This window comes from Falco biarmicus, chromosome 2, assembly GCF_023638135.1.
Source record: "Falco biarmicus isolate bFalBia1 chromosome 2, bFalBia1.pri, whole genome shotgun sequence".
NCBI classification, from domain to species: domain Eukaryota; kingdom Metazoa; phylum Chordata; class Aves; order Falconiformes; family Falconidae; genus Falco; species Falco biarmicus.
This window is the reverse complement of record NC_079289.1, coordinates 63,541,657-63,567,511: the sequence shown is the minus strand read 5'-3', so window position 1 is coordinate 63,567,511 and position 25,855 is coordinate 63,541,657. Positions and strand designations below refer to the sequence as shown.

At 42.9% G+C, this 25,855-nt stretch overlaps 1 protein-coding gene across 1 annotated transcript in view; it reads right to left on the bottom strand.

Moving 5' to 3' along the window:
* Window positions 1-3,314: 3,314 nt before the first annotated feature.
* COL4A2 (collagen type IV alpha 2 chain) overlaps window positions 3,315-25,855 on the bottom strand; it is a 149,553-nt gene continuing 127,012 nt past the window's right edge. Inside the window, exons 30-48 of the mRNA XM_056327320.1 lie at window positions 24,306-24,467; window positions 23,551-23,721; window positions 22,142-22,285; window positions 20,767-20,892; window positions 20,248-20,429; window positions 18,871-18,934; window positions 18,400-18,474; window positions 17,681-17,788; window positions 16,610-16,717; window positions 15,261-15,332; window positions 14,746-14,871; window positions 13,223-13,339; window positions 11,462-11,623; window positions 11,228-11,326; window positions 10,409-10,555; window positions 9,687-9,803; window positions 8,677-8,868; window positions 8,013-8,299; window positions 3,315-5,035 (exon numbers count right to left, since the gene is read on the bottom strand). Coding sequence (XP_056183295.1) covers window positions 4,781-5,035; window positions 8,013-8,299; window positions 8,677-8,868; window positions 9,687-9,803; window positions 10,409-10,555; window positions 11,228-11,326; window positions 11,462-11,623; window positions 13,223-13,339; window positions 14,746-14,871; window positions 15,261-15,332; window positions 16,610-16,717; window positions 17,681-17,788; window positions 18,400-18,474; window positions 18,871-18,934; window positions 20,248-20,429; window positions 20,767-20,892; window positions 22,142-22,285; window positions 23,551-23,721; window positions 24,306-24,467 — 2,714 coding nt within the window. The 3' untranslated portion in view covers window positions 3,315-4,780. The remainder of the gene's footprint in view (window positions 5,036-8,012; window positions 8,300-8,676; window positions 8,869-9,686; window positions 9,804-10,408; window positions 10,556-11,227; window positions 11,327-11,461; window positions 11,624-13,222; window positions 13,340-14,745; window positions 14,872-15,260; window positions 15,333-16,609; window positions 16,718-17,680; window positions 17,789-18,399; window positions 18,475-18,870; window positions 18,935-20,247; window positions 20,430-20,766; window positions 20,893-22,141; window positions 22,286-23,550; window positions 23,722-24,305; window positions 24,468-25,855) is intronic.

Genomic DNA, 25,855 nt, shown 5'->3' with positions numbered 1-25,855 from the left:
GGTTTTTTGGTGCCTTTTTTTTCTTTTCTTTTTTTTTAACCAGCATACCAATATGGCTTGCTCTTGTGCTTATTAAGTGGCCTAATGTGAATTCATTAATTTCCCTGTTGCTTCTGCAGATGCATCCTGATATCCCAGCACTTCTAAAGGCCACCCCCATCCCGCTGTCCTACATAATTTTACTGGAATAATTCAGTAAATTCAGTGGCTTATTGACAGGGAGGAGCAGTGAAGCTGCAGGGTAGGGACTGGCGGCCCAGGAACTGCACTGATGCACACTTGTTCTAATTCTTGCCTTAGTAGCCTCACAGCCTAGCAGCTGATGTACTTCTAGCATAGCAGCTGTGGGCTGGGCCACTAGTCAGGCTGGACCAGCGCTAGGACACACACTAAACAGCAGCTGTGCCATGCACCTCTGCGATGCCAGCTCTTCTGCATCCCATCGGCTGCAGCAAACATTTCCCTCCGTTGCAGCGAGGTTGCTTTCCCTATTGATAACCTTGGTGCACAGCCTGGAGCTGGGCTGGTCATGGCTGGAGGCAGGTGGAACCCCTCCCTGCCAGGACTAGCCATGGTGGGTGAAAGTGGGGACCCAGGTGCTCTGCCTGCTTTGCCTGGGAGGGGAACCTCATTTTACAAGTCTCCATTTCCCCCTTCTTTCTCCCCATTAATTTTGTCTGGGTTATGTGAAGTTTGAACAGTGAAATAGAAGAGGTGTTATTTTTGGCCACACTGGGTGAATGTGAGCTGTAGGCTTGCCTGTGCCTGAGGTGATGGCCGTGCCAGGCTGTGACCGAGGTTACCATTGGCCCCCGACAACCCCAACGAGGCTTCAGGTCTTGCAGGGGCCAGGAAGGGAGCCTGAACCGCTGGGGCTGTGCAGTCTCCTCCTCTGGAGACATTCAAAACCCGCCTGGATGTGACTGTGCAGCTTGCTCTGGGTGAACCTGCTGTAGCAGGGGCTTGGATGAGGTGATCTGCAGAGCTGCTTTCCAGCCCCGACCGTTCTGTGATTCTGTGGGTGCCCATGGGGCAGGCAGTGCTGCTGAGCCACCTGCTTTGGCTTAGTTACGCCCTTGCCCATGTCATGGCGTGAAGCACCGCTGCCTGTTTTACTTCTCTGCTCATGGGTCAAGGGGTGCAGTGATGTTACTTGTTCCCCTTGTCCCGTATACCTTGGGCTGTGTGTGCCTAGTCCCTGGTGGCTGTGAGGCCAGGTCCCAACTCATGCTCGCTGGGTGCAGGTGGCAGCCCCTGGTGATGTCGCTGGTCCCTGTGCTGTTATAGGGGCTGCTGCTGACTGCCTGGGGTGCCAGCAGCACATCAGCAGTGACCTCCCAGACTCTCTTCTGGCAGCAGCCCAATACCTTCTGTTGTGCGGTCATTTACTGCTTGCCGTTTGCTAATTTTCTTTTTCCAGCAGCCATGGGCAAGCCCAGTCATGTGGGGCGTGAATGAACTCAGCTGATCTGGTCGATACACTCTGAGGAAATAATTGGCATCAACTGTTGCTGCTGTGTTGACTTCAGTATATCTGTGCCGATACACTGATGTACTGCTGCCTGCGGAAGGGGAATAGAATCTCATTTACCTTCTCCAGGCTCAGCAGCATGTTATACTTCAGTGTGTTTTGAAACAGGAAAGTGTAGGAAGCAAACGGCACACTTTGAAGTTTTAAAAGATTTGACTTGGTCAAACCCAGCCAGAACACTTGTGGGTTTTACGTCCCAGGCTGGAGCTCTACAGTTCAGTAAGAAGATTGTTTTGCTCTGCTGTAGCCGTTTTTCCTGTATAAAAACGTTTTAACTTCTTGGAAGTGGGTTCTGGGATCACAGAATTGTGGAATGCTTTTAGTTGGAAGGGATCTTCAAAGATAATCTAGAGCAACCCCCCCTGCCATGGGCAGGGACACCTTCCACTAGACCAGGTTGCCCAAAGCCCCACCCAGCCTGGCCTTGAGCACCGCCAGGGATGGGGCATCCACGGGCAACCTGTGCCAGTGTCTCGCTACCCTCATCTGTAACAAATGCCCTCCTTCTGTCCAGTCTAAATTGGACCCTTCCAGTTTAAAACCACTGCCCTTTGTCACGCCAAACCCTGGTAAGAAGTCTTGCATATAAGCCCCCTTTATAGGCTGATAGGCCACTATAAGGTCTCCCTGGACCCTTCTCTTGTCCAGGCTGAACAGCCCCAACTCTTTCAGCCTTTCCTCATAGGAGAGGAATTAAACTTGCAGCTAAGAGGCAGTTTGAGTAAGTCCCCTTCATGCTGTGCTCTAGGTTGACTCACCAGGTGAAATCCTCTGGCTGCTGCAAGTATTCCGCGTGTTTGTGTGCACAAGCTCCCTCGCCTTCTCAAACAGCAATTACGCAGGCTTTGGAGAAACGCGGCTGTGAGTACACATACCCAAAGCACATGATGTACGCAAAGTACAGAAGTTCAAGTCTGCTTGGCACCTTGGAGGGTTTTGTGGTTGGTTTGTTTTTTTCCTGCACCATGCCTGTGCATTCAACTTGATGCTGTGCCGATGCTGTGCTGAACAGACTTGTAAAGAATAGGTTATGTGAGTCAGAAAATTAAGAGGCAAAACAACTGTTGGAAGAAGACCAATCTGCTAAATTTTTACATGCAAAAAAAATAGAAAAAACCCCACCTGCATAGGAAGATTAGGCAACGTATTAGCCATGACAATCCAAATTGTTTTCTGTTGTTGTTGTTGATATAACCGTTTTTTACAGATTTGTATAATCTCTACTTGAATTCTCTTAAAACACTGAATATGCTGTATTGCCAGAGTTGCGTGCTGTAAAAATCACAAGTGGTAACTGCGTGATCGTCCCATGACCACTGACGTCTATCAGCACCTGGAAGAGGTAAGTTGCTGATTCTTGGATGTTTGTTACAGCCATTTAAAAGAATTGGTGAACATGGAATAGATTTGGCTTGTGTTGACTGCAGTGTTTTCAGTTCTGTTTTATTTAGCTGAAACAAATACTAGTGTGATTAATTTGTTTGAGGGCTGCCTTTCAGAGCTCCAGCATGGCCAGAGAGCTGATTTCAAGCTCATTATGGTTATTTATAGTTCAGCTTAAACAAGCAATTTTAGAAACGGAGCTTCCCTCTTGAATCTTTTTAAGGGCCACGAAATAAACAACTGTATTCCTGGTTGAAGAGTTTGAATTTGAGTGGAAGGAGTTTTCGGGTAGTGCTTTTCTAATTCCTTAGGTGCAGACAAAGTAATTCAACGGAGCAGTCCACATGTACTGTATAGAAAGCCACTGTTTACAAAATGGAAATCATCAGTGAACAAGGTGTAGAAAAAAACAGGTTTTATTTATGATACAGTGAGGATGGAATGTAATTACAGAAGCCAAGAAGCACCTCGAGCGGGAGTGAGGTGAACTGTTGAAAAATCAGCTGTCATTGGTATAAAAGTCTCTTTGATTTCAGTTTTAAGAATTCCAATAAATAATCACACTATGTAAAATTTGGAAATTTGCAGCTGATCCCTCCCTTGCAGTGGTGACTGACAACTTGGGGCTAAATTGCTTCTTTCTACAGAAGGAAAGAGCTAGCTGTTCTGGCCACTTATCAAGCCTGGCATGCAGTAACCTAGTTCCCTTTGGGAAAGATGGTGCCAAATAAATGCCTTGCTTCCTTCCTCTTTGCTTTTGCAAGGATGGCTGTGTACAAGTTGGAATGGTGGCCATCCCATTGCCACGTGTCCCCAGCTGCCAGGACAGCACGCCTTCAGATGGACAACTGGCAGGTCAGGAAGTTCTGCGTTTGCAGGTCATGTATTATCAAACAGTATGTCCTCCTGCAAAACCTAACATGTGCAATAGCTGCTCCAACAAGAAGTGGTTAAAAACTGTTTGTGATGAGTGGCTTGGTATCAGAAGGGAAAAGCTGCAATGCAAAAGCCAATCAGTGCTGCTGCTGTGTGGGTGGTGTGACCCAGCTGAACGTCCACAACACAGTGGAGCAAGAGACCTTTGTAGTGATCCTTTGGCCTGGGGTATATCTAGAATAAAATCATCAAGCCTGTAAAATAAAATGCTGATCTTCATCATATAGTCTTTTAATCAAAATAGGAAGAGTTGAATTTTGTGGTCACTATTTTGAGGAGGCCTGTGGGTTTCTCTGCTATTGCCAGTGGTTAAGTGCTAAAGCATGGTGAGGCTTGAAAAAAACGAATACCATAAAAAGATGATTGTTTTAGGTGTGTTTGAAATGCCCAAGCATAAAATACTAAAATCAAAGTTGGGTTTCAATGCTGGACATAAGCACTTCCCAGAGTATATTTTCAGTGTTTTGCAAGGGTTTAGCACTTTGATCACCCTGTGTTAATTTACAGAACTGCAGCTGTTAGTGTTTAGTGTTGTGAAAAATACAGTAAATAGAAAAGATACATATATTCTCTTTACGTAAATGTGGTGGGTATCTGATCAAGGTAACCATTCATTACTGCAGTTTTTTGGGTGTTTCAAAACTGCGAGTATTTGTATCATGTGGCAAATGATGTAATGTTAAGACTAGCAAAAATGTGTATATATACTGTATAGTAGGACAACACAGCACTAGATGTGTGTTAGACTTAATTTGTGTTACACTTAATTTGCTTTTACAGACATTGTAAAAAATTAACTTTTCATTCAGCTTTTGAGGTAATAAGTTAAAAAAAGCACCAACATGATTTATTCAAATGTCTAACCATCATAGAAGGTTCCACTGTATAAGAACTACATGATAAGCAGGTTCCTTATACTGTGTAAGACTTCTATAAATTTTTCATACAGACTTGACATCTGCTGATATGGCTTCGGATGAGTCCTGCCTTGAGTGTATCTGCTGAAGGCTTGCTTTGAAAGGGCTGGTCGATTGTAGTGAGCCAGAAGCTGTATTTATTTGCAAAGTAGTGACAGGTTCCGCGTGCGCCGTTGCATTCGATGAAAGGAGTCGCTCTGAAATCTTCCAGGCAGCTTCCAGGAGAAACCAGTGACTGTCCTCCACCTTCATCACCAGCAGCAGTGTGCTAAATGAGACAAGGAGAGGAGCGTTCAGAGTACAACCTCAGGCAATGCTGTCTAAACCTTATATGTGGGAAAGAGGAAAAGCACTAGAATTGCTCCCAATTCTCATCTCCAGAGCAGACAGCCAGTTAATCCTGCGACTCTGTAAGGCTTAGGGGTTGGGCTATGCTTTAGCTATATGAAGGAGCTAGCTCATATGTTGATGCCACTTTAAAATCTTCTGACAAACACCTTTTCTATAGTTAAGATTTTCACTGCTGGAAGTCTTAGAATTGGAGAATCATTTAGGTGGGAAGGGCCCACTGGAGGTTACTTCAGCCAGTTCCATGCTCAAAGCAGGGCTGAATCCTAAGTTGCCCTTGGTTACCCCAAGGCACTCTTGAGTTGTTAGTAACTCAGAGGATGGAGTTTCCACAGCCTCTCTGGGCAACCTGTTCCTCTGATTTCCCTCACTGAGAACTTTCTACCATATACTTAACTTGAATTTCCCTAATTATGAAGTCTATCTTACTCTGCATCGCACGTGAGGAGCAGTGTGGAAACAAAATTAGCTTCTATACAATAACTAGTTCCCTCTATGGCACATTCTTTGATAGCAAATTACACCAAAATCATGCATCTTTACACCACTCAGCTGTTACCTTTGACACATACTGTGGTAATGATCAGAATGTTACTTTTCTTCTGTCAAAAGCATGGCTAACAAAGCAGGCATTACCTCTGTCCCTTTAAGAGCTGTACAGCTGCATTTTTAAGTGAAGCCGTTTAATTTTCTGTTAAAAACGGAAGGAATTTGAAGTATAAAAGAAAGCAGCTGGAAAATAAAGTTGCTAAATAGTTTTGCAAATGTAGGAAGAAGTCTGGGCACACCCAATATGTTTGCCTGCCTATGTTTTAATAAACAACATGCTATAAAAGTGTAAGCTGTAACCGGCTTGGATTATGCTGTGAGAGGCCCATTGTGTTTGTATAAATGAGTAACAGAAGTGTCCACCTTTTAACAGAAGGAGGGACTCTTGATCTCCGGCTGGCGTTACATGTTGCTGAGGTTTAGATAGTTGTTTAAAAAAACCAACCAACAAAATAACAGCTTCCCCCCCCCCCCACCTGCAGCCTACCAGCTGTTTTACAAATTTGCAGAATTTGCTAAGGTATGAAGTTCAGGAGCAAACCTGTTCTAGCATCCCTCCACAAGAACAAAGTCAGTAGGAAGCAGCGTAAACTATTACAGCTTTGAGGCCTTTGCAGCTGGAGCTGGAACCGCACTTGCTGTTTGAGCCCGGGCTTGGGAGCAGACCTGCCTGACAGTCTTGGGATGAACACTGGCATTCCTGCGCTCAGTGTACGAGCTCCAACGGTACGCCTATAATGTCTCTTCTTGTATAGGTCAGGCCTTTTTTCCTTCTGCAACGCTTGTGCCACTCTATGAGATGCATGTTAGTGGAGTGCCCTTGCTACAGGAACTCTTAGTGACTTCTGCGGCTGTTTGGGCAGGAGGCCATGGTGACTGCCTTCATGATTGTACCTTACTCAGGGGAAGGAGGTGACAAATTTAAGCCAAGGAAGTAAAGCAATGTGTACTCTGAGATAGCCACAAGTGTGCTGCACTTCTTCCACAGTTGCCTAAGAAGCAAAAATGCATACACCAAACACTTAATTTGCTCTAAATGCTAGCTGGGAAAATGTGAACTCTTCTCACTGTGTGTTCCTTAGTGCTGGCAGACTCTGTCCTGGCACAAAGTTCCTGCTGAGGTGACAACTTCGCTCTTAACAATGCTCAGTGTTTACATGGGGCTTTGCAAACATTTAACTAATCCTTGGCATTCTTGTGAAGTAACTATGAGATTGGTATCAGGGCTTTTTATAGAAGCAGAAGAAAGGTCAAACATAGGGCTCGTCAAAAATTCAACCAGCCTTCTCAAAACCTTTTTTTTTCTCTGTAACTAAATGAAAACTATCAGATTTCCCTTTATGTTTTTTTCTGAAAAAATTAAGGTTTTGGCTTTTGACAAACAAATGGTTTGCAGGTAAGATTGATGACTGTTCTTCTATGATGTTTTCTGCCAGAGAAATCCTATTATTTTCCCCAACACCATTTACTTGAGCATTCAGTCCAGTCTTCAGTAAGTTAAAAACATGGGCATACTGTTGCAGGTTTTGACTCTCATGTGCATCAAGCAAGTCAGAAAAAGAAGCATCTGTCAGATCATTCACTGACATTCTATCTGCTCTTTACCATGTTAAGCCCTTCAGCACTGACACGATCCCTCTGTACACTCTTGCAAGAAAAGCAGGTCAGGCCCTTCATTAGGTCTTCCATGGCACACCTAATGCTAAGCTTTTCTGTAACATCCCAGTTCCTAATTTTAAGATCACAAGAGCTAAGAGATCCTATATCCCATGGCTTATACAGCTCAGTTCTTGTTGGCATTTGAGTTACAACAATGAAGTTTAATTTTAAAAACAACAGGAGGCTGTCTCTCTTTCCAGCCTAGGTGAAATACTTTGGCTTCTAAGTCTTCAACCAAACACCAGTGATTTTAAGTTTCCGAAAGAAGGGGAAGTGTTTTGTTGTTTGGTTTTTCTTTTCTCTCCAGATTAGCTTCTTAATAGTGATGTACATAAGTACCTCCCAATCTAGCTGCGAAAATGCTTTGTAGGCTACTGTCGTATCTCAGTGCAATTTTATTTGTTAATCCACAGCTGTCCCTGTGTTCTGCTCACTCTGAGGCACTATTTTGTACATCAAGTAAGGACTCCAGATGCTATTCTGACAAGAGGCAATTTTCTCTGCAATTCACAGAAATTTTGTTTCTCCTCTTCTGCTTATCCTAGAAACTAGTTTTGTAGTTCCCTCGTTCTCTGGAACGATGCATGGTTTTGGTGTTGCTGGCTCTAAAACAGAGCAGCATTCCTAGTATCTAAGGCTCAAACTTAAAACCCAGCGCCACACAAAACGTGACACCGGAGAACAAATACCATAAGGAAGGAATATCCGATCCACAAACTGCGCCAGCCTTCAGGGCAGTGAGGAATAGAAGCTTCTTGGCTATGGACAGCAATTGCCACAGCTGGGGCCTCACAAACGGAGCAGCGGCTGATATATGGCCTAATCTCGTCTTCTGCCACAGGCATCATTGGAAGAGGTGCTGTAGTTGAGAGCCAGTAGGATTTATCATTTCGACTTGCATAATAACAAATATCCCCAGGGTTACAGTAGAGGAATGGCATAGTACTAAAACGAGCCAAACATGAGCCAGCCAGCCCTGTTAAAAGAGAAGAAGAAGAAAAAAAAAAAAGAAGACATTATGGCAATCATTCTTACAGAAGACAATGCATGCTTTCAGTTTCCTGCTCCTTCCCAAACACGTGTCAGTAAAACCCTGCAGCCCAGAATGTTTTCCTGGCTTTACAGGTCCCCTTGAACAACACTAATGATATGCAGGAGCTCTCTCAGGGGCACTTTATGCAGACATACAGTTTTTATCTTCTCATTTTGGTGTTTCCTAAGCCCATTCACTAAAGTCCCGCCTGTCTCTTAAGCTCTGTGTATTTATTTATTTTTGTTCGTTTCATCCAGAGAATTGAGGATGATTTTCATCCAGATGGAATCGAGGCTGCTGCTAGCAACACCTGCACATACCTAGATCCTGGTTGTGTGCTTTCTCTTGTCCTTCGAAGTACAGTAAGCTGTATCCACTCCAGAGTTTGTTCATGCCAACTGGGCACATTGGCTCTTGGTCGGACTGGCTGTGTTTCACCAGCAGGTAGCCCATGCTAATGCTGCGACCCGGCATGCCTGGCAGCCCGGGGCTACCGGGGCGGCCTCGCTGACCTTAGAAAGCCAGGGGAAAAAATAATACAACTTACGTTTGTGCTCCCACAAATAGTCTGATGCTACTTGATATTCCAGCTAGGCTGCTGATGAACTAAGCTTAATTGCATGATGCCTCTTCTTATGGTAAGTTATTGTTAAAAGAGCTGTAGTTCTAGGATTACAGCAGTTGCTTTTGAAGTAGATTGGTGCTGGATCAGGCACTATCAGAGCCACAGAAAGGCACATACAAAGTTACGATGAATTTGAACATACTTTGTGCAATACAGATGAGCATTTTTCCTTTAAAACGTTTTCTTAGTCTAAGATTAACCAATGGTTTTTTAATAGGTTGCATTTGCTTCATACAGTTAAAACTATGCTCTGCAAATAACCTTTTTCTCTGTGTACTTAGCCAATTAAGATAGTAATCATTCTGCTCTTTGATTGGATAAGTGCACAGCTATTTCTTTTACAAACACATTCCCTTAAACATCATCTATCCAAAGACCACCTACTCAGCCATTCATTTCCGCAAATGTAGCTGTTAGCAAAACACTAGGCTGAAATACTTGAGAGGAAACCAATATACAAATACACTCACATCAAAATAAGCATGCTCAAGAGCGGACTGACATCTACACCTATGGAAACGTATCCCAAAAATAGTGCTTTAAGGTAACTGTTACAAGTTAGTTAGTTGTCCCTTGTGAAAAAGCTGTGAAAACAGAAACTTCCTCTCTCCTCCCCTCCTCCCCATCCAGTGATGTACTAACTACAGAACAATTTATGGAGTGAAGCAGGAAAGAGGGAAGGAAGTGCTGTGTGACATCTCTTACCTTCAAATCCCACTGGACCCTGAAACCCTGTTGCTCCTTGTTCACCTCTGGAGCCAGGGGGAGCTGGAATGCCATCTCTGCCCTGGAGTCCTGGCTCTCCAGGTGAGCCCCTGAAACCTTGCACCAACAATGGTTATAAGCACAGTGATTGCAGAGATATCAATGTGCTACCCCCTTTGTTCACATGTTCCGTATGTTTGGTCCTATCTGCCAGGTTTACCAATTTACACTAAAGGCAAGATGCTGAGGTTCTTGCTCAGGCAAAGAGCACTGGCTTCATTGGAAAAAGTTGCTGGGATCAAGATTACATGACCACACAGCCCTAATCTTTCACTTTTGCTACCACCATGCACCTGTGATGAGGTTTGTAGCAAGAGGTGCGCTGCATGGGGTCCACACATCACTAGTGCTACATTCCCTGGGTTGATAGCATGCCCCCAAGGATGTGCACTTTTCCACCAAAGACATTCAGTCTTGATTTAAGTAAGATCCATATCTGGTGTTGCTTTGGCTATGTGAGTCTTGTCAAAGTATTCTCCTGTTTTGCTTATGTTCTGAATGCTCGGGGGAGGAGGAAAGCCAAGCCCTAGCTCTGAAAGACCAAAATTTGACTTTCCTTTCTGACCTACAGAATTCAAAGTGGAAGAGAGCCAAAGCAGTGCTGTGGCAGCCTCACTCTGCTAAGGGAAACTGAGCTTTCACTCTGACTGTGCAATTCCTACCTGGATCACCTGGTGGACCCTGAGGTCCCATATCTCCTGGGCTTCCTTGAGGTCCTATATTTCCACGGGGTCCTGGTGAACCTTGCTCAGCAACCAGCCTTGGAGGATGAGGGGGCAGCCCAGGAGAGCCTGGAGGACCCTGAAAGCCTGTGATTAGAAGCAAGATGAGATAGTTTGATTAAAAAAAACCAGCAACCCTTTATTTTCCTGAATGTGCTTTCAACTACAGATATGTTGCTGTTACTTGGCTGCTTATGTAAGAGAGGGACTGTGGTCTGCAGCTCATCGCCCTGGGTATAGCAGCTGTATTTATTATACTGGGGGAACATGTGTGAGTATGGTGATTGTCTTCTCTTGGATAGCACACAGATAAGCATGATGCTACTGCTCCTTCATTTATGACACAGGAAGCTGGGAAGTTCCCCCCAAAACAGCCAACGGCTCTCTGAGGTGTGGCAACATCTTTTGGTGGGCTTTGACAGACACAAATACATGATGGCATAGACAGAGTGAAGGATTTTAAAGATATTTTTAAATATCCAGTATGTCTAGTCTGGAGGATTTGTTTAGATCAGGAATTCTTTTTTTTTTTTTAAATCCTGAAAATAGCTCTGATTTTGGAGTTGGCACTCCATACAAAATAAATTCATAAAGACAGAAAGTTGACTACCCATGTTAAATACCGCTGGAATTTGCCAGGGGTCACAAAGTCACGCAGGTTGGAGAGGACCCCTGCTCAAAGCAGAGCCAGCTAGATCAGCTCTGTGGAGGTGCAAAATGAGTAGTTCAGAAACGAGTCACACATCCGACTGCACTTACCAGTTACTCCTCTATCCCCTTTGGGTCCGATAGGTCCCAAATCACCTGGAAATCCTACTGTGCCCATAAAGCCGATGACACCTTGTTCGCCCTTTTGACCTTTAATGAAAAATGACAGGTGGCATTATTGCATTTCAACACAGATCAAGTGAGTGCAAAAGTCGTGTTACTAAAGCTGCTGTAGTATAGGAGGTTCCCCTGCCTCTGGCCAAGGTCAGTGTCTCCTATCCTTACCTTTAGGTCCAGGGTACCCGGGAATGCCAGGTCTCCCTGCTGATCCAGGATCACCTCTGCTTCCTTTTGGGCCAGTTTGTCCACTCACACCTATTTGTCCACTTTCTCCTTTGCTTCCTGGTGGAGCTGGTGTTCCAGGCTGCCCCTGTAGTCCTGGGTAGCCTGTTTAGAGCACATACAGGTTGCAGTCTGTTTATACTTATGACTTGGGCACAGCGGAAAATAACAGTGCTATTTAATTGTATCGCATCAGGTTTTATTTCCTTAATTTAAGCAGGGAGATAATGCATAGTTCCCCAATAGGCTTACTCAGCACTCCTACTCCTGCTTTCAGGCTGGCATACCCTTCTGCTGCGGTGGCAGAGGAATTAGAGCATGAAAGCTCCCACAAAGCACAGTGTCATCTCAAGCAAGATTTCAGAAGTGGGGTGCCTGCTGAGATAGAACCTTCAATGAGCTGTTCCTTCCCCAGCAAATGCTCCACTTCAGTAGCTGCCTCCCTGCTTCATCCTAAATTGTCCAAGTAACTAGAGAGAAATCGGAGAGCAGGGAGTACCTGACTCAGTGCCAGGTGGTAAATAAGCCAAGGACTTACTGTTCTGTGTATCTTAGTGCTTCGGCTGAACATCTGGATACAAATAACTACTTCATGCTGTCTTGGGAATTATGGGAACAGCTTCTTTTTCCAGAATTACATACTGCCTGAAGCTAAACCTGGCAGGTTTCTCTTCAGTTACCTCTTCTGCCTAAGAAGACATTTGGACCTTGTTTCCGAGGAGAGAGTGACTTACTAACAAGGGGTTTGAGTGGGGCATCTCTCATGGTGCCTGTTGAAGCTGGATCACATGTGGATACAAATGCAAGATGCATGTGGTAAAGTAAGAGTAAGCCATGCCTGTCTCACCATTTGTGCTGGGAGGTGGTGTTCCTGTTCTCACTCTCCTGGCTGCTTCTATTTTTATCTTTTAATCCAATGACTGCCTGGGGAGTGGGAATCAGTATGCAGAGTCAGGCCAACTAACGTTCTTTTTCCATTTGGAAAGGCAGGTATTTTGTTGGTTTTCAACTGGTTTGCCTGTTGTAAGTTTTTGCCGCATTTACGTAAAAATTTCCATGCACCACATAAAGATGATAGTGGGACACTTGCAACTTCTGCTATAAGCTCTTCACAGTGGCACTACAGTTTGAAATGATTGTGCAGTCCAATGAGCAGCAGGTGTATCAGCCTTTAAATACTGAGACACACAGAGTGGCTGTTTCATATGTTTGAGAAAGGCAGGCTCATAGCATGGACTTTTAGAGAGATGAACTAATACTTTCCACTGTAACTTAGTTTGCATGGTAATTTTACACAGGAAAATTTTGTAAGTGATTAAGAAAATATTCTGTAGACTTGCAAGTCTGCCACAGACCTCTGATTTGGAAGTAGTCGATTAGCATAATGCATCTGAAAGTTGTTAGAGAATTCTGGTTGATCAAATCTGTTATTTGCATGTAAATCAAACCCTTCCATCAGGACAACCTGAAGGAACTGCCCTTTGCTTTTAAGAGGTCTGTCCCTATTATCTTATGTACCATTAGTTCTGTCCAACAATTATTCATACATTTTAGTGTGGCGTTTAATAGGGATAATTTTACTAAATCAAGACAGAAGTATCAATGCTGCTGCTAACTCAGTACTTACTCTTCTATAGTTGTCTGAGGGCACAACCTTGTACTTAATCTTTTATTGTTGTCTGAGGGGAACAAGCCACGAATTACCTGGCACTCCGTCTAGACCTGGGGAGCCTTTATCACCAGGGTATCCTGATATATTTGAAATCCCAGGAGGCCCTGGAAATCCTTCCTGCCCAGGAATGCCAGAAGGGCCTTGGACTCCTGAAAGGAAGAGAAGAAAGAAGTGCTGCAAGGAAAATACACAACTGCAATCATAAGGACTCACCTTAGACTAAGGAATTGTATTTTCAAAATGGAAAACACCTGCAGTACCCACTGATTTTTGCTTTATTTTTTCAGATGGTGTTGTGGAGGTTTTTCTTAAAAGAACCAAATACTAGTTCTGTGCCAAAGCTCTCTGGATAGCTAATTACATCTCACTGTGTGGAATGCTAATGGTCTTGCGTCTGCCAGGTAAAATATTATTTCAAGATAGGAAGTATTCAAAATATTCTAGGTATATTGAAGCAGACAAGAAAGCAGCTTTGTTCTTCACTGTCCTGCAGACTCAGGGGTCACAAACACTTAGGGTATTTTGGGGGGTCAGTTAAAACCAAAAGTTTCAATCCAAGAAATTCTCTATAGATGAAAATTACTAAATGGCCAAAAATCTGGCCCACCAATGACAGATTATTCTTTTAGGTAGATTCAAGTTGTCAGGAAGCCACAAAAACCCTTTTGTTTATACTTTGAAAAAAATCTGTAATATTTAATTCTGACAAACAAACATGAATAAGTGAAATAGCTGTTTCTTCCAGTGCTTAATTATTGATCTCTGAATGGTGTTTGAGGTGGCACAGCATGTTAGTAACAACAAAGCATAACACAGAAGAACAGGAATGAGCCATTGAACCAAGTAGGCAAAGGCAGTAAGATTTTATATCTATGTTAGTTCTTAATCCTTTCAGAGCCAAATTTTGGCAGACTTTAAAAAAAACCCCTGAAATTAGTTGATTCATCCATAAGATCAGTCTGGTTGCTCCCTGATGGAAGAATAACCGGTGGTGAGCCATACTGAGATAAGTGTAGCCCACTACAACAAGGTGGGTTTGAGCCAGAAGGCTGTATGCTTACATTACACGAGGGGTGATGGTATGAGTAAAGCAGGGTGCATGGGAATAGAGCCCAGGAGGAATCAGTGGGACAATTACACATTGATGGACAATGAGGCTTTCAGAAGAAAAGTGAACATTGACAGATCTGCAACAAAAAGAAAGAAAGAAAAGCCATAGTTTATGTAACTGGAGCCTCATTAGAAATATTTTGGGAGCTGATGGCTGAGAGTAGTGACTGGCATTTGTAGCTTGCTGAGCAAACCGGGTGGTACAAGATTCTGCTACCATGGGGAAGGACCCAGGCTGTCCTGGAGGGGCTGGCTTGCCCCGCACTGGGCAATACACACCACAGTTTCTGAGCAAGGGCTGGCAGAGCTGCAGCACCAAAGAGTGACCTTCCCCACAGCATGAACTCTCCTACACAACTGTCTACACTATACTGCATTTTGTGACATCTATGACACCCACAGCTGAAACAAATAATAGGTAGATCTTCTTCTCTGGAATACAAACCTGGAACACCTCTGTCTCCCTTCTGACCCGGAGGTCCTTGACTGCCTTCCACTCTGCTTGGCTCTCCTGCTTCCCCTTTGTCACCCACTGCACCTGGGAAACCTGCAGAGCCATAGCCATCTGGACCTGTTGTGGAGTTGTTCAAAATTAAGACAAAAGCTGAAATGTTTCCGTGCATAACAATGTACCAGCATGCTAACATAGACGTATAGAGCATGTGTATTTACTTAATACATGAGTCTGTAATGGCTCATTATGGGGAAAAAAGGCCTCGAAGCTTCAATTTTGTAAGAGGAAAGACATTACAATTTCAAGTTGTTTTCTAATCCATCTGTGTGGCAGCATATATTGTGTGAAGTTGTTTGCCAGAGCCCATAATAGCAAAGCAAATTCCTCCCATTCCTAATGGGTTTTGGGTGACACAGTTAAAGTCACATTGCAAAGATCTCACTGACCAAACTCGTAGCCAACGCAATGGTGTGCCTGTGAACAGGCAGAATAAGAGACTCACTCACCTGGCGATCCTGGTAAGCCCTTAGTGCCTGGTAAACCATGCAGTCCGCTGATTCCTCTTAAGCCAGGCAAGCCTGTTTTAAAATTGCATTAATTATTATCCTAATAGTTTCTATGAGTCTATATGTATTCCTAGGCAAAAAATTCAAATGCTTGAATAAACACTATTCTGTGTTAAAATATTGTGTATTATATGCAAATGAATTCATAAGTTAATTAATACAATAAGCTTATGAAATACACCACACCATGTTTTTGTGATTGGCAAATTTTTTTATTGTCCAATAAACTCCCTATGAGATTTTTAATAGCTCCGATCAGTCTGGTAGCATGCTGTTAGTTCCAGTCTCACTACCACAATTTTTTTAATAACCATTTAGTTTTCCGAAATCTTCAAACCAAGATAATTAAGGCATAATTGCAAGCTCTAAATGTGATTATGACGAAGCTTTCTTCAGAAGAAATTGACTCTGTGTCATTTAAAAAAGCCAACAAAACCCTAACAAAATGTCTAATAGCTGCTGCTGCTGCTACAGGTAAAATTTATGCCACCTATTTGTACCTGTCAAAGTGTTAAGCATAATGTTTAAGCTAGACAGATATCTCCAATCAATGGCCAGAGCTCTGGAGGACAATTCAACCTCACAAAAATAATTGTCTGGCTCTGTCTTTACTGTCTATAAAGGCAGCCTTCATAACTGCATTGGCTTAGATTTGATGGAGATTCAGACAGATGAATCTTACTAAAAGCGGGGCAATTTCTGGCCGTACTGTAGAAAAATTCTGCTTACTTAATATATTAAGGAATTAGGTGGCAACCAATGAGATTCTGTATCCTGTGATACAAACAGCTTCATTTTAAGCTATCACCTGTATTTTGATAGCAGAATTCTCTGAGAGTCATTTATCCTTAAAACCAGAAATTGGACCAGTTCTCAGTTTTTGGTGATGATGTAGGACAAATATATTGTTTGCTATCTAATGCCACATTATAATAGTCTAATACTGTATATCACTACCTTGCTGCATTTTTTTTTTGTTTTTTGTTTTTTCTTCTCAGCTGTCACAAAAAAAGAAAAAAGTTTCCTGAAAACTGTTTTCCTGGTTGAGGGAGGTCATCAGCAGTTAAAGTGAGCTCAGTGGAGATCAGTCCTTCAGAAGCCATAAATCAGAAAGCAACTGATCATAAATCAGTTAACACACCTGGACTTCATGAGGAAGAGGAATAAATATTTACTAGAGGGACCTCTGCCACTCTGAACTGCAAAAAGCCCCCTTTCTTCTTCACCCCAAAAGAACAATAGCAAGTGCTCACGTGGAAGTGACTTAATAGTTGAAGCTGTATGAATACCTGCTTGTCCTGGTAATCCAGGCCAGCCGGGAGTTCCCTTTTCACCTTGAAATCCAGGTGTCCCAGGGCTTCCTTGCTGCCCCGGGGGGCCAACCAGTCCCGGCAAACCTGTGCGACAATGATGAATCATTGCTAATGAGTGTCCTTAAAACCAATAGCCCAAAACACAGACTTGTGCTACCTTCGTTCTCCCAGGTAGCAAAATGAAGGCTTTCCCCTCCTAATGTCATTGTATGACACTGCACTGCTCATCCAAGTGGGAGAAAGTTAAGGAGAACAAAGGCAGGAGAGGCAAAGTGTAACAGAACAATTAATTAAACACCTCAGGTTTCTGACAAGCTCCGAAATACAGTGGGATCCTCCTATTAAAATGATAATTTTACTTCTATTGCCGGTTACAATAAGCAATTTCATTTATGTGTACCTCAGTTTCCTTTTCTGCCACATCTGTTTTTCCTTTCTGACTGGACCGCTGGTCTTACAAAAACTGTTTCCCTGTGAGGTACCTACCAAAACTACTCCAGTCTTGGCTGGAGCTTCTAAGACCTATAATTACGTAAAAAATGTGGAGCAACTGTTCTGAAAGAGCATCTTCATGATCCTCCTGCAATAAGATGTGTTCTTAAGCCCTGGGTTCATGATCTAGCCAGAGTTCAGATCCCTAGTACTCTTGCACAGCTGGCCAACAAGCCTGGCTCAAAGGCTTCATCACTGGGTTCTGGGGGATATTGACTTAATTTATGGCAGAAAAGAGCACTGAAAAGCCCACTTCCATGTAGTATTGAGACAGCATTAGAATACCTGAGTATGTCAGCATTACAACACTTTGACTGGACACATGATCACTATAAAAAGATCACTATAAAACTGGTATGAAGCAGAATTAGGCTTTTGAAATTTCCTCTTAGTAAGTTCTACTCCGAGTTCCACATCCTTTTCACTACTCTTTACCAACTTACAGAATGTTCAACATATATAAAAAACCTAATGACTTTCTTTTGAGGGAGAAGAGATTTTTCTTTCTCTTCTTAAACAGTTTTATTCTTTGAAGCATTAAAAAGAATATTTTACCTTTCTGTCCCACAGAGCCCGGGACACCCTGTGTGCCCTTGAGGCCTTCAATGCCAGGGAAACCAGGATCACCGCCTTCGCCTTTTTGTCCTGTGCTTCCTCTTGTGCCTGGGAAACCACAAAACCAGTATATTCTTTTAATAATCTCTATATGACCCTAAGCTAACAAGCATAACGTGAACTTGGCTACTGAATGGGTCCTGGTCTTGACACATAAAGACATTCTTTTAGTCAAGGTGCTTGCATAATCTGTGAGAATGAAGTTTTCCACAACATGATGGCCAAACCATCATTAAATTTATTTTTAAAAGCACTCCCCAAATTATGTGGAATATGACACTGATGTTCAAGCGTACTGCATGTGCAGGAAATTTTAATACATTACCTAACCAGCCCAATCCAAAATCAACCTGACTCTGCTATCCCATCTTCCATAATCATGGCCCAATACTGGTCCTTTTGACATCAATGGCAAAAAATTACAAAGAAATGTTTATCAGAGTTGCATGTGATGTTTGCTGCTGTAACTGTACCTTCAGTTGAAGAGGTAAACACAGCACATACTTATTTCAATAAAGAAAAGATGAACCTCTTCAGGAGCTGTCATGAAAACACAGGCTCAACAGTCATCAAAAGCCCATGGTAGGCTCCCCCTCCTTTCCTCTGTGGACTTTAGTATGTGAAAAGTAATACATGCAGAGCAACTGTGAAATTAATACCTGTTAAGCCTGGCACACCAGTTTCCCCTTTAAGGCCTGGCATTCCTGGTAAGTTTACAGTATCTCCTCGGTCACCTATTTAAAGCAAAAATGAACACATGAGCAATCAAGCTTTACTTTAAACAGTATTTCCTGTCGTTTCAAAGAAATTGCAACTTACGAAACAAAATTCAGCAATTATCATCTTTAAAGAATAAAACAGGAATAAGTTAAAGAAAGGAAAACATAAAAGTCTCCAGAACAACCACCCACCCTACCATGGGTGGATGTATCCATGGACAGTACACCTTGCATGAAATTAACCTGAAAAGGTACTAACCTTTTCATAGCTTCCCACAACTACAATATCATTCTGTCAGACTGTAAGAAGACTCTTTAAGACTGAAGACCCCTAAGACTCTTCAGAACTTAATGCTGAGCATTTGATGGGTAATGAATACAAAGAGTGCTCAGATAAGAGAAAAAACTCACCTATTTCACCGTGTGAGCCAGGTGTACCAAAATGACCTGAAATTCCTGGAACACCCTTTTCTCCCTGTCATATAATTGAAAACAGGTGTTAGTTAATGAGCAGCACTGTTTCGAAATACTGAAAAAAGGCTATTAAATTTACCATTTTTGAGTTTCCATAGTACTTTATAGAGTCATTTGGCTTAAATGAGTTAAACCAAACCAGTACAAACCAAGGGACAAGTTATGTTTACCAAGACTGAAGTATGAAATTGAGAACATCCTATTACATGCACATATATGGGTACTGAGTCCTTGTGCTGGTTTTGGCTGAGGTAGAGTTAATTTTCTTCATAGTAGTATGGGGCCATGCTCTGGATTTGCGCTGGAAACAGTGTTGATAAAACAGAGATGTTTTTGTTACTGCTGAGCAGTGCTTACACAGTGTCAAGGTGTTTTCTGCTCCTCACTCCACCCCACCCCACCAGTGAGCAGGGCGAAGGTTGCCCGGGGGACCGCTGCTCAGGGGCTGGCTGCGCATCGGTTGGTTGTTGGTGAGCAATTGTTTTCATTTGCATCACTTGTCTTTCTTGGTTTTGTTTCTTGTTATTTTCCTTTTCATTGCATTTATTATTGTTATTTTTTTATTTTATTTCCATTATTAATTCAAATTACCTCAACCCACAAGTTTTCTCACTTTTAACCTTCCAGTTCTCTTCCCCCATCCCACTACAGGGGGAGTGAGCAAGTGGTTGTGCGGTGCTTAGTTGCCAGATGGGGTTAAACCACAACAGTCCTGCAGTCCTTGATTTTGATTAGGAAAAAGTCCTATTAAAATCTAAGGGCAAAGCTACCTGAGAAAGGAGCATAGTTTTTGGCTCTCTTAAATAAATGATGTCTGTTAGTCTACTGTTAGGCCTTTTGTAAGAGTTTATTTCTTCTCGTGTAACTTATTTTGCAGCCAAAGTGAATCATGGTGAATTACCCTCTAAGAACTGAGATTCTTAAACTCTTTTACTGTTAGATGAGGGACAGTGAGTGGTTTTTGGCAGTGGTACCATCAGTTCTGCGAGAAAGGGAAGAGTAAACCCAGTGTTGAGAATAATTTTTATGAACAGCTATGGCAACAAGACCAAGGATCTAGAAGGAACTGTTTGGTCCTCATTGGCGAAAAACGGACACGTGAAATTTGAATGCCTCCCAATAAGAAAAGAAAGCATTCTGCTTAATGAACATCGGAGGATCAAGCAAAAATTTGATTTATTTATTCAATTTTTATTGCATATTAATCTTTGCATTGTAGCTGTTCAGCACAATTTCAAGGGGTAAATGCCACTCCCTAGAGAAGCTGAATGCCAGCACAAGGACACCCTTATTCCCTCATGGGCATGAACTCACCCTGCCTCCCGTGCTGCCAGGGAAGCCTCTGATGCCAGGAGAGCCAGCTGGGCCAGGATATCCTTTCAGACCTGTCACCCCTTTCGCTCCGATGTCCCCTTTCACACCTGCCACATAGCTGGGATGCCCAGGGGACCCTGGAGTTCCGGTCTTTCCAGGAATGCCTGGCATTCCCTTGCTACCTGCAGGCAGGGAAGAAGAAAAATAATGATGATTTAAACTGTTAAACCTGGGAAGGCTGACTTGCAGTTGCCTGTATGTAAGAAATTTTCCTGCTAGCAGCCTTCTTGAAACGTGGCACCATGATGTACAAGTACAAAAGGGCAGAGCACCCACGTGACATAACCCTGCAAAGCTTTTCTTGGGGGTGGCTCTGTGAAGCGCAGCTACGAGAGACTTTGCTGGGGGGCCTGCAGTGTAGTGGTACAATCAGCAGGGAATATTTAATATGGTAACTGAGAAAAGTCACTGATCGATAGTCCTGAATGTGCTTTGCTTTGTTTTGCTGTGACCACTGACCTTTTAAGCCAAAGAATCCCTTTGTGCCCCTTTCTCCAACATCTCCTTTTTCACCTTTAACTTCCATCATCATGCTGGGCTTGAGCTTTGGGGGTTCTCCCGGGGGGCCTTGATCCCCACGGTCACCTACAGGGTAAAATACCCAACCATGTTACAAAAAGCTAGTCAGCGGCGCTGTGTAGGAAGTGAACAGAAGAGTGAATTTAGCAAAAAAGGATTAACAGATAATCTTGCACAAGCTATGGAAAATCCACTTACATAAAAAGTTACCTGTGCCAATACAACATGTCAGCAGAACAGTAAAGCTTAAGATAACGTGAAAACTGAGTTAAACTTTCGTACATACAGTCCTGGGGAGCTGGACCCTGATTCCTATGTGATAGCTGATTTACCTCTCAGCAGATTAGTTAGGTATCATGTGTTTATAAAAAACCCAAACACACACTGGAGAAAGCACAGAAAAGTGGGTTAGCTCCAGTGAAAGGGCAACTCTCAGCCAAAGCACGCCTTGGCTGAAAGAAAGTGTTTGGATTTGTTACCAATTATTTTTTCCTGGTCTCAATTTGAAGGTTACTGGTGACATCAGTAAATAATATCCTGAACAAAGGACCCAAACAGACTGTATGACTGTTACTAGTTCTTTATGGGATGTAGAGACAGGCCAGCCATCCAGACTTGTCTCCTATGAACATGCACTTATATTCTTATACTTCTTCACCAAGAAGTGTATTTGCAGTTTTCTTCGCAGTGGGTGATTTCACACATGCCTTTTGCTCAGACCTCCCCTGAATTACTGGGAGCACTGTCTCGCAACCTTTGAATTGCAGACCACTTTTCTTAATTACCTGTCTCAGGGTCCCTAGAAATAACATTTTGGCCTTGTGGTGAATCGTGTATTTAGACATAATGTTATGCAAAGAAAAGAGGACTGAGTTAGCTTTCATTTCACCGGTGATGATATCAACTGATACATTTCTGACTTTTAACTACTTAATTGCTTGGTTTTCTGAATATTTCAGTTTCTTTACAGGGTAACTGAAGCAAAATCTTAATCTTTTCCCCCCAAACACCTTACACTTCCTGGGAAAAGGCTCTGTTAGTTCTGCACAAGCCCAGAGGTGCCACTCTTTGAGCTCAGCTGAATAATGAAATGTCTGTCTCCAACCTTAAATGTGTAAAGATTCACAGAGAAGTAACTTTTCCCTGAGCCTAAAATCCAGGCCTCTTGGCCAGAGGCCCATGTGTGAAATAGGTAGAGGAATGTCTGAGCTAAATTTATCAAGTGAAAAATGTGTCGTCTTTGTCTTTGTGTCCTTGTAAAATAGTTCTCCAAATGTGAAAAGCAAACACAGTGGTATCATCCATAAACAAATACCTTTAAAGCCACGTGCACCCTGTGAGCCTTTATCGCCCCGAGCCCCAAACGGGCCAAATTCTCCTTTGATTCCCTTGATGCCTGGTCTTCCTTTGAGGCCTGTCATGCCTTTGAAACCATCAATGCCAGGTGAACCTCTCAAGCCTTTAAAGAAAGATGGGGAACAGAGTTGTTACTTCACTCAGATTTCTGCGAACTAAGTAAATGTGAACCAGCAACGCGTGACTAGAATGGTACGAAAACTTGTGTAGCGGTACCTATGGCTGGGTGCCTTGATGCCTGGGGCAATCTGCAGCTCTACATCAGGCACCCAAGCTCTCTGACAGGTAAAGAAGAGCCGGGGTTCACTAGACTGCCTCAAATGGCCAAGAGGAGATGTTGTGGAGATGACCAGAACTTTGTGTCTTCTTCTGAAAGATCAGCTGAACCCCTCCCTCTCCTACAGATAAGCTAGAAAAAGGGACCTAGTTCCAAGCAATGTTTTCAGTCTACCCATTCTTCTACATGTGGAGATACAAATCATGGGTCTAAGTCTGGCTGGCTCTCTTTCACCAAAAATTCCTGTACTCCTCTTTTCTGAGCAAGAGGATGCTGTTTTCCATGGGTCATTCCAACAAATAGTTCATCATTCCTCACAAGTGAGACCTGATCAGTACTCCAGAGTTGTCCTAGGAAAAAAGTCCTATCTTTCCAACTGATGAAATTGCAACGTGCACTTTTAGGCACGCACCCCACCTTTGTGTTTAACTTGGCTTCACATGGAGTTCAATCCTGTTGAAACTCCCTGTGTGATGTAGACAGCTTGCATTATACATAATGTTTTTGTGGCTGGCAAGTGAGAATCTCACCTTCTCTATAAGTGAGACTGGTATCCTGGTAAAAGTCAACATCAAGGTCTTGTGTCTGGCATTGCTCACTACACAACTGCTAGCATTAAAAAACTTAATGCAAAGGTTTGGGGAAACATCTCTTTTATTTCATTAAAAGCTAGTGTGACTGGGACAAGGGAAAAATTTCTGGAGAGTGAAAAAAGACTGTATTTTTCAAAAGGAGAAATAAGACAGCCATTGCTCTTCTAAATAGGGCTGCATGTCACAGGCCAGCATTTTGACAAGCACAACACAGGCGTAAACAGCCAGTGATTCTGGAATATATTAGGCACATGACCCTAATTCTTCTGTTTTAAACAGATGTAGCCCAGTAGAGAATGTGTCCTGTTCATCTCAGTACAGAACAGCTTTAAGCAACTTTTTTCTGTTTCCTTTATTATCATGAGTTACGAACTTGCCAAGGTGTTCTATGCCTATGGTTTTCCTATGTGACTAGCTTTAAGTAAGGGAGTAAATACTGCAGATCTGTCTACTGGTATGAATAAGCAACTGTTTTCAAAGCAGCCATCCAGAGCTCACCTTTATCTCCTGGAAAGCCATCCATTCCACTTATGCCAGGGGGACCAGTCACACCACGTATACCTTGTAATCCCGGGTAACCTGTTTCACCTTTGTCACCAGACAGACCTTTGAGGCCCACAGGGCCAGGAAAACCTTGCTCACCATCTTCTCCTCTAGCACCAGGTGGACCTGCCATGTAAACAGGGAGATTAAAAAGCGTTTGGACATACATGATGATTCCATACAAGGTAGCTCAAGAGAGAGAAAACTGCTATCCTACCAGCTTCATGTTGAGGGGGGAAAATTAGGATTGTTTTCGGCAAAGAACCACAGAAATGATTATAAAGACAAAACAGCTCATCAAAGCAAACCAGTCTCTCTACCAGCTTGGCTCTGTACCCACTCCCAGGAAGGATCTTCCTCTCCTCTTTAATTTAAGAATTAATCCCCTTTTCCATAAGACTACTCCCATTCGGTAGCTCCCTCCTCCCAGTCTGCCATCAGCAAGTTCTAACCTGGCTTGGTGGGTGGCTATAGAAGGAAAAGCAGCAGCTCTGCCAGTGAGGACCGTCATCACCCTTGCTTCTCACCTGTGATACCAGCACAATTTGCAATCACAGTGTCTGCACCATTGCTGTCATTTCCCTGGCTGGGAATTAAAGTGTGGTATCTGCCACAACCCCAGGCTTAACTTTCTGCTGCAGAAACCATACAGTTGCCCTGCCACAGGGAACCAGCAGGACGAGTGACACAGGACAGCAATCGTTCCTCACCCACAGGTCCTTGAGAGCCAGGCCTGCCATCTGGCCCACGGTTTCCTGGTGGGCCTGGGAATCCATGTGTTCCTGGTGTTCCTGGCAATCCCATCAAACCGGGGAGACCTTGTGGCCCTGGATCTCCTTTGGGTCCTGGCAAACCTGGGTTACCATCTGCTCCTAAAATGCCATAATCATGCATTAGAGAGCATAAATATCTAGAGAGCTTATTATTACACATAACTTCTGCGTATACACTAGTCTTTCACAGGGTATGTATTTCCTTTGAAAATTCAGTGAGAACAGGAAAAGCAAATTAAAAGACTGCTCATTAGTTTTAAAATAATCGACATTACCAGTAATGATCTCAGTATTTGCATTGGAAAGTTTGACTGGCTCTTTCAAATGAATGGAAACAATTTGCACCAGGTGGATATAGACAGAGCAGTTCTCTTCCATTTTTACCCCAGTAATTCTGCAATTCCTGATCTCTCTCTTTATCACATACGTCTTTGTAAGAATCAAATCAGGCAGCTGACTGAACCACTGAAATAATGCTCTGTATCTTTTCTAAAATGTGATAGGCAGGAATACAACCATTTAAGGCAGATGGTGGGTTGTGGTTTTGCATTATGCACGAATTTTCAAGTAAGGTCATCACACGGCATTGTTACAAGATTCATACAAACACCTAAGCAAAAAGGCCCTGATTCTACATGACTTAGTGCACTGGGTGAAAATTTACAGCTCTATGATGTAAAAGCAAAGGAGGTGTCAAGATTTAAAAGGTAATGCCTGCTTTGCATTCAGATTGGAGAAGCGACAGTGTAAGAGACCTCAAAAGTACACGACACTTTAAAATCCATGCCAAGTGGATCTGTTTCTCTTTATTCAGGTTTTACATCAGTGTAGGTGCACTGGCTTGACTGCAGTTAAGGTGCTTTGTAACTGAGGTCACATAAGGTGAATTTTCTCAACAACAGAATACAGGCTTTAGCTCTCTGTTCTGAGGAGACAGTAGTTTAAGTGGCATAGATGATACGAAGGAATCACTAGCCACTTCGTATAAAACTAAAAATCAGTATGAATAATTAAAATTTTCATGTGCTTTTTTTGGAGCCATTCTGTCAGAACTGTAAAATAAATCAGGAACAGAGAAACTAGTAATGCTTTTTCTTTTTGCTGCACTTATTTTTCGTTCTTACTAAAAAACTTAGTTTTACAGAAATGCTTAGAGAGAAGGTACAAAGTCACACAAATTTTTTTTCCCCTTTTCAATCCATGTTTTACCTTTAATTCTTCCCCTTTTCAGAGGTGTTAGCGATGTTCTGTGCCTTTTCTCAAACTTGTCAAGTGCCACAGAACTGCCTTCATCTCTTTCCTTCACTCTAGGGCTCTACTGAAGGTGAAACCAGCTCTCCTCACTTCAAATAACTCATGTAATATGATGCTGCTCTTTTTTAAATTGTATTGAAAGTAATGAGAAGAGTCTACAAAACAGGTTCCTGTGATATACCTCCTTGCTTTGAGCTAGTCACACAATTACTACTCCTTTCTCACTTCTGCAA